At 48.3% G+C, this 12035-nt stretch overlaps 1 protein-coding gene across 3 annotated transcripts in view; it reads right to left on the reverse strand.

Moving 5' to 3' along the window:
- Positions 1-275: 275 nt before the first annotated feature.
- sptlc2a (serine palmitoyltransferase, long chain base subunit 2a) overlaps positions 276-12035 on the reverse strand; it is an 18850-nt gene continuing 7090 nt past the window's right edge. For all 3 annotated transcript variants that reach the window (XM_081721836.1, XM_035532964.2, XM_081721835.1), the window contains 6 exons: positions 11290-11395; positions 10801-11020; positions 10223-10349; positions 4782-4917; positions 4387-4516; positions 276-2978 (listed from right to left, as the gene is read on the reverse strand). In XM_081721836.1, the coding sequence (XP_081577962.1) occupies positions 2859-2978; positions 4387-4516; positions 4782-4917; positions 10223-10349; positions 10801-11020; positions 11290-11395 (839 nt within the window). In that variant the 3' untranslated portion in view covers positions 276-2858. The remainder of the gene's footprint in view (positions 2979-4386; positions 4517-4781; positions 4918-10222; positions 10350-10800; positions 11021-11289; positions 11396-12035) is intronic.

A 12035-nucleotide genomic window follows, 5' to 3' on the forward strand; every position in this document is an offset into this window, starting at 1 on the left:
ACAGCCAATGGTATCGCCCTCCGCCCGTGACGTCAGAGGGGGCGGGTCAGAGCGCGTCGTACGCTGGCAGAACGAAGGCGATGAATGGCGCGGTAAGTAGGACAATAGCGGCGAAGCGCCAGTGAATTATACAAGGTGTAAATGTGCTAGCCGGACACCATTACAGTCATGTGTGATTAGATGTTTAGTTCAACTCGATACAGTCTAGAAGTGAGTTACAAAGGTTTGCATCGGTAACCTGAATTAGTGGAATAAACGTCCATAACAAAATGCAATTTAGTCCATACATTTAATGTCTTCAAGGGAGCAAAACATTTCCAGTCCTAATACAAAGCCCACTATGCACTCTGATTCAAAAGTGTTATAGAGTATTCAATGTGTGCAGCAATTCCAATGTGTTAGCCCAGACATTCTCTGAGGAAGCATGCCTATTTCAAGCCCTGTGTATGCAGAGGGAAGTAGGAGTAGTGTAGCCCTCAAACTGACTCATACCATCCTACTCTTGTCTAGGCCCTGTACTGAGACTCGTAGCGTCCTGCTCGTCTAGGCCCTGTACTGAGACTCGTAGCGTCCTGCTCTTGTCTAGGCCCTGTACTGAGACTCGTAGCGTCCTGCTCTTGTCTAGGCCCTGTACTGAGACTCGTAGCGTCCTGCTCTTGTCTAGGCCCTGTACTGAGACTCGTAGCGTCCTGCTCTTGTCTAGGCCCTGTACTGAGACTCGTAGCGTCCTGCTCTTGTCTAGGCCCTGTACTGAGACTCGTAGCGTCCTGCTCTTGTCTAGGCCCTGTACTGAGACTCGTAGCGTCCTGCTCTTGTCTAGGCCCTGTACTGAGACTCGTAGCGTCCTGCTCTTGTCTAGGCCCTGTACTGAGACTCGTAGCGTCCTGCTCTTGTCTAGGCCCTGTACTGAGACTCGTAGCGTCCTGCTCTTGTCTAGGCCCTGTACTGAGACTCGTGCCGTCCTGCTCATCTAGGCCCTGTACTGAGACTCGTACCGTCCTGCTCTTGTCTAGGCCCTGTACTGAGACTCGTAGCGTCCTGCTCATCTAGGCCCTGTACTGAGACTCGTAGCGTCCTGTTTTGCCCTCATTGGATAGACTCATTTCTGGGTTACGGTACTTTGGTGAGCACAGGCATCGAGACTAAAACCAGGAGATCTGATTTCTTCTTGGGAAGTGTGTGTGCATAAGAAATAAATCAAACCAACATTATTGCAGTGGTCACTTCATTCCTTCATCACTCACTATTCACTTCACTTGAACACACTTTCATTCAGTCCCCCTTCTGAAAAATAACATTTTTATTTATTTTTAGTGTAACTTTGTTTTAACAAAAATGTATATGTGTATGGGATTATATATATATATATATTTTACAATTTTGTACTTTGACTAAATGGAAAAGGAAAATGGCAGATGAAACAAGATATGATCAGCAAACGTTTAACAGATTCAATGCAAACATGAACATGAACGAACTGGAATCCAATTCAACACAATCATCAGAAGTCAGAAAACAAAGCAGTGTGTTCATTTCAGCACCGTTTATCATAAACTAGCTGCTTTAGTGATGACATCATACGTGCATTTGAGGGGTTGCAGATGATAGGAAAATATTCATCAGTAGTAACTGCACTGGGGGCACTCACAAAGTAGACATGCGTGCACGTCTGAGGACGTCTGGAGCTGCCAAAGTGGGTATAGTTTTCCAAGAAATTAGGAGAATAATAATAAATAAATATGTACATCGAGGAACCACAGGCTGGAGCATTGAAGAAAACACAAAAGCAGGTTAAGTTTCCTCATACATTCCAAAATAGGCCAAAAATAAAAATAAATAAATTTTAAAAAAGAACAATGAAAGAAAGAAAAAAAAGAAAATAAGAAAAGCACCACAAAAACTACATTTGTGGTCAGAGCATATAAAAGAAAATTATGAAAAAAGACCGACACTAGCAGACTTTCTTGGTGGAATGGGTAATAAGAGTCATTCATGACATTGCACTTATTCTTAAGAACTCAATAGCAGGAACAATTCATCTTAAAAAATGGATGAAAACAAGTCCATTTAACATCTTGGAATAGAATCCTACACAAGAGGCTTTTCCACTTACAGATTTGCAAGTTTCTGGAAACAGTTTCCTGGAGTGGAACTTGATAGATGTTATGGTATGTTGCTGCGCGCAAATTTGTCAACAAGATAAAAATGTGCCGGATGTGCACAGCCACAAACAGGTTCGGCCTGTCGTGGCTGGGGTCTTGGCGAAAGAAGAAATAGATGCGAGAAAAATAAGTGTAAGAAAGACTTCGGCTCGCGAATCGCAAGACTGGGGAGGTGTGAACAAGTAGAATGCCAAGCTGCTGAGACTTTGGTCTGCAACTCACTTAACAGAGGAAATGGATCACAAAGCAATCGGGACAAACAGGAGGTGCTTTTCTCAGGCCAGCATCTCCAGGACTAATAATCTGTTCCCCACCACTCTGGTGCCACTTATTCAAAAAAGATGCTTTCTGCCAGCAGGGAAACAAACAAAACAAACAAACAAAAACAAAAATCTGTTCCCCCCTCAACATATTTGAGGGTCACAGTTCAACATGGCTTTAGCAAGCACATAAGCAGCCCAAAGACTGTTGTGGTTGGCAGCAAGGAATTTCTTTCCTCCAGAAAAAAAAAAATGTTATGATGAATTGAGGGCAGATGTCACATCAGAATGCTAGATAAGAAATGGCATTAGTGTGATGAGAAACTGCTTAAAAAAGCAACGAACATAAAAAAATAAGGAAAGCATTCATTGGGTGGTTGACTGAATCTGAGCGCTTAAGATGAATAGTGGCCATTTGGCTGGCACTGGGTCACCATCAGTCTTCCCAGCCGTCGTATGTGGTCTCGTCAAAGGGTCGGCGACGGGCGTCGGGGACCCTGGGTTGGGAGTACTTCACCCGAAGCACGTCCCCCACTTCACTGATGGCAGCCAGGGCCTGAGAAGAACCAACACAGAGTTTCAGGACAGGGTCGTCTGCCCCGCACGCGCCCCGTGGAACCCCTTAACGTCCCGCTAGACGCGGGAGGCGGCTGCAATCGCCAACGGGGTTGTGATGTGGTGGTGGCACGAGAGCAGCAGTGCAACACTAGACGGTTTCTAAGCTCGTGCCGTCCGGGCGCCTGAGCCTCTAGTGAGGTCAGGTGACAGCGGTGCATGGTTGACCTTTAAGATGGGGAGAGTGGGAAGTGCAGGGGGGGTTAGGATGTCTCAGAGGAGAGCCATTCTTCTACACCCGCCCTGCAAAAAAATCTGATTTAAAAAGAAAATGATTGAGGAGAGAGAGAGATGTGACAAACTCATAAATAACACGAGAGGGTCATTAGCAGACAGCGATAAAAACACATGAAAGGCTGGGAGCTAAGTCACAGGGAGCGGGAGGAGAACTGATATCCAGAGCCTCTGCCCGCTCGGACGGTCTCGAGGTCTTCTCAAGCGTTCATAGAGGCTCCGTGGAGCCTCATGCAGCAGGCTAGCAAGGAGATGCATGAAAAACCATCTCGCAGGCATGCTGAAAAAATGCGTGGATGCGATAAACCGGTCACATCAAAGTCGGCCTTGTTTTCTTAGAGCGGAGGGGGCGGGGCGGGGCGTCCGTGGCCGGAGTGCTTTTCAGCATGGTTAAAATCAAGAGTCCTTGGGGAGGCAGATTAAGATGCTCTTTGATCTCCTGCCAGAGCAGAGCCCCAAGGCGGGCCCGTCTTATGTAAACCCCTCAACTGCAGGCTGCCAAAGGGAGCCGACACTGTCAATTAATTTACGGCGCAGGACACTTTGAAGAGGGAGCCTTGCATTCCTTTATCAGTAATTGCATTCGAACAAAGAGGGTGTATCAAGTTAGAGCCACTCGACTTCAGAGGGCTGATGGGCTGAGGTCTGAATGAGGTTAGGAGAGGTAGCTGTGGCGCGCGCCCTCATTTCTCCAGGGGAGAAAGGAAAAAAAAAAAAAAACAAACCTTCATTCCTGCCTTCCCGAGGGTCCTCAGTGCATATGAAGAACACTACATGTTCTTTTGCATGCCTTTCAATTCAAATGGAGGACTTGTTTCAAAACTCCCGACTACTGCGGCGTGGTCTGAAGGATGAGGCTTCGTGTAATTTAACTAGTCTAGGGACACTAGGCCACTAGGTCAACTAGAGACACTCAGTCAGCGTGTGGTGTAGGACGTTGCTTTGTAAGGCTGCGCAGAAGTAGTAGGGTACTGCTGGGTCGTGAACTGGGTGAGGGCGCAGGGTGAGGGTGGTGTGGATGGGGGACCGGTAGAGGGCGTGTGGGTGCAGGGAGACAGGGTGATGGAGGTGGGTACCAGGTGCCTGGCGAGCCTGGTAAAGTGCCAGTGCATTACCATGTCCAGTGTCTCTTTGGTGTGGGCTGCAGATATACAGAAGCGAGCTCTGGACTCTATGATGGGAGTGGCAGGGAAGCCGACTACCACCACACCTATGTTCCTCTTCAACATCTCCCGAACAAATGCCCTGTACACACACACACACACACACACACACACACACACACACACACACACACACACACACACAGTAAGGTTAAACCAAAGCTCTTCTCTGTTCCTGTAAAAAGCATATAGCCAGCAAGCTAATATTAAGGGTTTTTTTTTTTACAACATTAATAACCACCGACACAGTAAGTGCACTTTTGTGCCAGCACTGCATGCTGAGCACCAGCGTCCCCGTGCGGCTCCTTCCCCAGTACGGAGGAGCTTGATGATTGGAGGACGCTCACCCGATCTTAGCCGGCAGGTAGAGCATCATGGGGATGACGGGCGAATCCTTGTTGCCGTAGATGATGAAGCCCAACTCCTGCAGCCTCGTGCGGAAATAGGTTGTGTTTTCTGCCAGCTGACGGATTCGCTCTCTGCCTGTAGCAAACACACACACACACACACACACACACACACACACACAAAGAGATTTCAAACCCCAGAGATTTCAGGCGGCAGAAAAAGACGGCAAGGGCAAAGGCGCTTTGACTTGGCATTAATCTTCTTTTTCCACAGTCCTTTCATGCAACCAGACAATTAAACTTACCAGTCTGCAGGACCCATTATTACAGTTAATGGGAAACCTGGCCAGCTGAGCTATAAACTTCCTCACCACCACGCCGGAGTGTGAGCTAAGGCACGGCTGGGCATGGAGTCGCCCCCAAACTGTTAAAAGGAGGAATATTTTATACCTGCTGACTTTACACAGCTCTGTAAGTTTCCCCTGTGAGCTCATCGGCCTTTTGGCAGGTTGAGAGAGGGATGAGATGTTTACTGTTCGTATTTGCAACGTGAGGTTTCATCACGCCTTATCTCCATTTGAGCTTGTGCCAGGCAGATACTGATCAGGGGCCCAAACAAACCAGCACCGTACATTACTGGAGGGGCTCTTGGGGGGCTGGATCAAACGGCCCCGTGTGACTGCGCAGCGAGAGAAATACGGCGTGCGTAAACACCCCTTAAGAAACAGGCCGGTTAGGTGAATTCATCTGCTTTGACTGGGAGAGGGGCGTGCGCCTTGTGGTCCTCTTCAAAAGCACCGGAGACGCTGCAGTGACGCGCTGGAGTCTTGCCCCATTGCTTGGGGTTGCCGACGAGCTTCCGCCTGGCCACGGTGAAGCGGAAAGAGGGTGGGGGATTTGATTGGCCAAAGCAGTGGACAGTATCTCAAACAGCTGTGTGGCTACGCATTGCCCCTCCCCCCTCACACCCCTCTCGAGTACAGCACTCAGACTCAATTAAGACCACTGCATCAAGTGTTGTTGGTGGGGAAATCTTACCACCTGGGGGCCCACAGGCACGTTTGCTTTTCAGGACACGGCGTTTGCCTGAAACAGGAGTCCAAAAGCAGCTCCGATTGGGATGGAGCAACGGGGTAAAGGAACAGGGCAATAGGACATGCGAGAGCGCTGTGCCCGAAGAAACGTTACCCGCCGTGAAATCAGACTCTTCCAACGAACCAACGAACCCCCCTGCAAAACGGTAAAACCCTCTGGACCCCTCCCTCTAGGGTCTGGGTCCCAAACCTCCCTTCATCCTGTTCACCACAAGGAGTTACAGTCAAGGCCGTTCCAGGTGATCCCATCGGGTTTCGGTGACGCCTATGACGGGCCGCGGCAGACACCCCCCCCCCGCCCAGCCCACACACCAGGCCTCAAAACCACTATCGTAAGGCCCGAAAACGAAGCAGCCTGCAGATGGAGCGTGGAGGCAGGTGTAAACAGCGCCCGGTCCTGCTGACAGCCACGAGGGCGGGCGATTACAGCCTCTGCGCGGTGCCGTCCCTAGCTGGGCCCTCCATAAACGCCGCTGCTTCCGCAAAGGAGGCAGCCAATCGGCCGCCCGAGCCGCCCCGGCAGGGCGACTTTCTGCAATAGGAGCATCTGAAAGCAATAAGACTTGAGAGGAACTCAAACTGCCGGACTCCGAGCCCTTCAGTCGATGAGCAGGTCCTCCAGGAGGTGGGGGGTCGTGTTGGGCGGGGAGAGGGGTGGGGAGAGGGGTGGGGGTGAACTGGGGTGTAGAAGGGCTCTCTAAAGTAAATCTTTCTGGGGTAGCCTTTCAACAGCTAGTTTCAGAACGCACACCCCACCATAACTCCTTCCAGACACTGGGCTGGAAGATTTGAAGCAAGAAAAGGACAGAGAGCGCCTGAAAGAGCTTCCAGATGTGGGCGAGGGGTGGAGGGGCCTGCTTCGTGCTTTTGCAAAAGCCAGTTCCTCCTCACTTCCTTTTCATCTGAATGGCAGAGAGAAGTGCAAAACACCCATGTGGAGCTCGGGGCCGTGGACATTACCCAGAGTGCTTTGCCCTCCTCTCCGCAGGACCCCATCCGGATCGGGGGTAGCGGGAGGCTCTTCCAGGCTGATACCTTCATCACCCTGTCCAGCACCGGTGGGTCACGGCCTGAGCCCTTTTCTGACTGGATGGTCAGATCTGTAGCATGCCACTCCATGGCTGTACAACTCAGCCCACCACAGAGAACGTTACGGTTTCATGAAGTATTAGAAGCAGTCAACAGTGCTAGCATATCGCTCAAAAGGCCGCTCTGGTTAATTGGAGCTAGGCTAACGCCTAGCGTGGGGTTTACTGGGTCACGCGTTAGTAATTCGGAGGGGTGGGGGGGGAGATTGTAATCTGGACATCTTATCTATTCTCCTGCTTTGAGGAGGGGAATTGTGTGCAAATACACTCAAAACACCTAAAAACATGTGCGAGTGCTCTCTCTACCCAAACTGGTAAACATCATTAGACAAAGCTGAATGCCCAATATTTGTCAAGACCTCCTGTGCACACACAGGGCCACTTAGGCTCAACAATGAGATTAGATATACTCTCCGCCCCAGGTCTCCATAGAGAACAGAAAGATGCCAATGTACTTTCAGCATGTGGTGTCAGAAGAAAAGGAGAAAATCCATGAATATATACAGGGTGGCTTCCCTGGACACAGACAGTGTTGTTCTTTGAGTTTCTTTCAGAGAGAGAGAGAGAGAGAGAGGGAGAGAGAGAGAGAGAGAGAGAGAGAGAGAGAGACCATATCTGGGAAACAAGCTGAAAACGTGCAGAGCTGCTGTTGGCTGCCTAATCCTCACTTCACGTTAGCAAGCAAGCATCAAACCCACACCAAACACCAGGCCATTTACTTTGATGATAAAGTCAAACAGTGTGCAAGTGACCAAAAATTACAAAGGTTCTACAAAGCCCCAAGGACGACATCCAGAGCAAACTAACCGTGAGGTTAGTGGCGCAACACAGACACGAAAACGCATTCACAGTTGACTTTATATTGACTTGGAGCATCGTGGAGCTCATTGAAATAGCATGCCGTCGTTGTTCAAACACAGCTACACGTCATCTTACAGAGCAGGGCCAATACCAACTCTGGGCTGTCGCTACGATTACAGTTAGGCCCGTTTAGAGTCGATATAAATCTTATTGCAAAAGCACTTATAAAAAGGGCCTGCAATTAAACTGCAGTAAGCAAACATTGGAGGCGATTTGTCTGCACCAGTCATGGGTCTGGTTAGTATATGTGGCTGTGTGGAGTCAGCGCGATGCTGGCTGGTCTGATAGCGGCTGGGGCTAGGCTAACACCAGAGCCTGAAGAATGAGGCACTCCCACAGGGTAGCCACCTCACTGACCTTTGCTTGATTAGTTTTCTTTCTGCCACAACCTCCCCCCCCCCAATTCCTGCTAAACACACACACACACACACACACACACACACACACACACACACGTTCTTCTCGTCTGCCATGTAATCTCTCACAGATGCTCCAAAATAAGTTAATCTGTAATGATGTCATTAGTTAATCGGCAACCCGTTACTACTCTGTTCTCTGAACTGCAAGACACCCCCCACGCTGAAATTAAATGTGCTCCAGCATTTGCCTGTCACATCATCACACCGGCGCGACATGGAAACGTATGGGACAACCTATGTTGCATTCGGCAGGAATTTATGTACCGAACAAACTAAAAACAAATCCGTCTAAACAAACCCAAGACTTTCACATTTGGTTCTGTCATTATTATTAGTTCGTCTGGTGAAAATCTAGGAATGTCGTCTCCACGGTGATGAAGCTCAACTCAGTTTATTAGAGAAACGGACCTTTTACAAACACCTTGTAGGTGCGGTCGGACACCTGTTGCCATGCCGTGCAGTTTGTGAGCCATTCCGACACTTCAGTGGTGAGTTTGGAAATCACGGGATCACTTCAGGTTCTGACGCGCGTAAACCCTCCAGCAACAATGCCATCTCCCCTCAGAGCAGAGCAATCCCCGCTACCGCACATCCGCCACGCGAGAGTCACAGCTGCGCCAAAAGTGCCCGACACATCTGCTCCTGTGTAGAGGAACTGACCATTAACGAAGGGGAGGAGGAGGAGGAGGGCCGAACTGTGCGTGGCAGCAGCTGTGCTACAGTGAGCGAGCGTACATCCCGCGCGAGCTACGATATACAACACTGCAGTAGGCGAATCCCTCGCGAGGAACACAAGGCTCTTCTAGGGCTCCTGGCCTCGCTGCCCGTTTGAGGATGGAGAGAGAGTCTCCCCCCCCCACCACCCCGGGACTTGCTGGGGAAGATGTGGAACACCAGGCTTACGTGGAGCCTCTTTGCACGTCAAGGATCCAGTACGAGCCCCTAACCTGGCCCATTTTCGCTCTGACCAGTCGAGCCGAAGCCGCTACCCGGGCCGGACCGTAGCTGACCGCTGCGACTGGGCGGGAGCGCGGTGGGAGAAAAGGCTTTTGCGGAGGAGCGGCGGTGCAGGTAATTGTTAACACATTTCTGAAGTTTAAACTTTGAGCTAAATATTTTACCTGGACGCCGTCTGTACATCTGCAGAGGTAATCATGAGTGGTGGAAAATTGCACAAAGGAAGAAAAAAAAACCCCCCCCCCCACACACACACACACACACACACACTTCAAAGAAAGAAATACTCATTTCTGATTCAAGTCCAAACGTACACGCAGCATCTTGAGCAAATAAACCAGAGCTGTGTTTTCGTTCTACAATAAAACAGTCAATAAAGGCTACAGAAGACCAGAAACATTTTTGACAGTGCGTGCAATTTCGCTATCTTGATTATGTGAATACACAAAAGTGAAAGAATAGCAAAAAAAAAAAGGGTTTAGGAAAGAATTGTTTACCGCACAGGAGGCCACCAAGGGTGGGAAGCTTTGCCAACTTGTGACCAGATTCGTTTCACACAGTGAGGGAAGCGGATACGTGGTGTGGAAGCAGCCGTGACAAAGGCCTCTCTGTGAGTGTAGCGGCTTTCTGATCAGCGGTCTCGACACCATCAGCATGGCTCAACCATCAGGAGTCAAATATCAGACATCATACTACTACTACTACTACTACTACTATTAATATAGTTAGTAGTAGTAGCTGTAGTAGTAGATGTATATTTTTGACAGTATTAGCAGTATAGTACTGTTATTACTATTAGTAGTAGTAGTATTTTAGTAGTTGTAGGTTCTTCATCGGTAAGAAGCTTTCACTAGATCACGAAACTGCTCCCAGCCTTCTTTCCCGAGTCCACACTGCCCCCTTGTGTCAAAACGGCAATATCAACACTGGCCCACAAACGCTAAGCAGCTAGTTCAGATTCGTCCAGCAGTGAGAAAAAAACTCCGCATTAATGAAACCAAGAGGGGCTCTGTGACTCTTACCGATCGTGGTTCCGTCCTCTCCCATAATGCACTTCATAGAAGTGATTATTTGCTCCACAACCGGAGCAGACATGGAGGTGGCGTACACCGCACTGTGAGAATGACAGCGCAGGTAGTCTATCAGCTCCTATATGGGGGGGGGGGGGGGGGGGGGGAATGGAGAATAGCAGCACTTATGACCCCAGCAAAGGTTTAGTAAAATACAAACACCCTTTACGTTTCTGCCCGTTTCATTTTTCCACTGCATTTAAGGAGCGGTGTTTCACACGGACTAAGCACTGTAAGAAACAATTGCTTACAAAACAATCCTTACAAAATCAAACAAATTTAGGCGCAATGCAGCTAGTCTACTGCACTTAATGAATGCTGGAGTTTTTAAAAAATGGTAACGCAACAAGTAGTTTTTAACTTAATTTATAATTATAAATTTATATATATATATATATATATATATATATATATATATATATATACATATATATACATATATATACATATATATACATATATATACACACACACACACACACACACACATTCATATACATACATACATACATACATACATACATACATACCTTCCTGCCTCCAATATAACCACCAGCTGCTCCAAAGCTCTTGGTGAACGTGCCCATCATGATGTCCACGTCGCTGGGATCCAGGCCAAAGTAGTCGAGCACGCCACGGCCGTTGGCTCCCAGGGCCCCGATGCTGTGCGCCTCGTCCAGGTACAGGTAGGCCTTGTACTTCTTCTTCAGAGCGAGGATCTCCGGTAGGCGCACGATGGAGCCCTCCATGCTGTGTAGAGTGTGACCCATCAGTCAAGGGGGAACACCAGCTTGGGGTGTGTGTGTGTGTGTGTGTGTGAGTTTGAGAGAGAGCGCGCAGGGGATTGGGTTCGGTTGTCATAATGCAGGTGAGACCATGCTGTATATATCTGAAATTTTTTTCTTAACAGAAAAACACCTTTTCAACCCAGTCTAGTTGTGTTGAACAGTCAGGAAATGTGTTTAAAAGGAGGCGGTCCTCTTTGCCTGTCAATCACACTGTGTAGGAGGTTTAGATACCTGTAGATCCCTTCCACCAGTATGAGGATCTTCTTCCAAGGCCGGTGTGTCCGGGGCTGTCCGTGTACGATGGCGTCTCTAAGCAGCTTCTCCAGACTCTGCATGTCTGAGGCGGGGGGGGGTCGTCAGACAACGTTACTGCACTCTGAGCATCACACTCAGCCTATACACACCCCCACAACGGAAATGTGGCATTCGCCAAAAAAAATCGAAACATTCACAAAGCCATAAGGCTCAGTAACCTAGGTGGTTTTGGGGGAATGCCACCAAAAAAAGTGTTTGCGCCCTTCCTGATATCTTATTTTTTTGCATGTTTGTCACACTTAAATGTTTCAGATCATCAAACAAATTTAAATATTAGACAAAGATAACACAAGTAAACACTAAATGCAGTTTTTAAATGGAGGTTTTTATTAATAAAGGAAAAAAATCCAAACCTACATGGCTCTGTGTGAAAAAGTGATTTCCCCCCCCCCCCTTAAAACATAAATTAACTGTGGTTTATCACATCTTTGGAAAGCGGAGTTCAATTTCTCTAGCCAAACCCAGGCCTGATTACTGCCATACCTGTTCTCAATCAAGAAATCACTTAAATAGGGAAGTAGACCAAAAGATCCTCAAAAGCTAGACATCATTCTGCGATCCAAAGAAATTCAGGAACAAATGAGATACAAAGTAAATGAGATCTATCAGTCTGGAAAAGGTTATAAAGCTATTTCTAAAGCTTTGGGACTCCATCGAACCAC

The sequence above is a fragment of the Electrophorus electricus genome, chromosome 10 (genome assembly GCF_041902795.1).
Source record: "Electrophorus electricus isolate QZ-2024a chromosome 10, ASM4190279v1, whole genome shotgun sequence".
In the NCBI taxonomy this organism is placed as follows: domain Eukaryota; kingdom Metazoa; phylum Chordata; class Actinopteri; order Gymnotiformes; family Gymnotidae; genus Electrophorus; species Electrophorus electricus.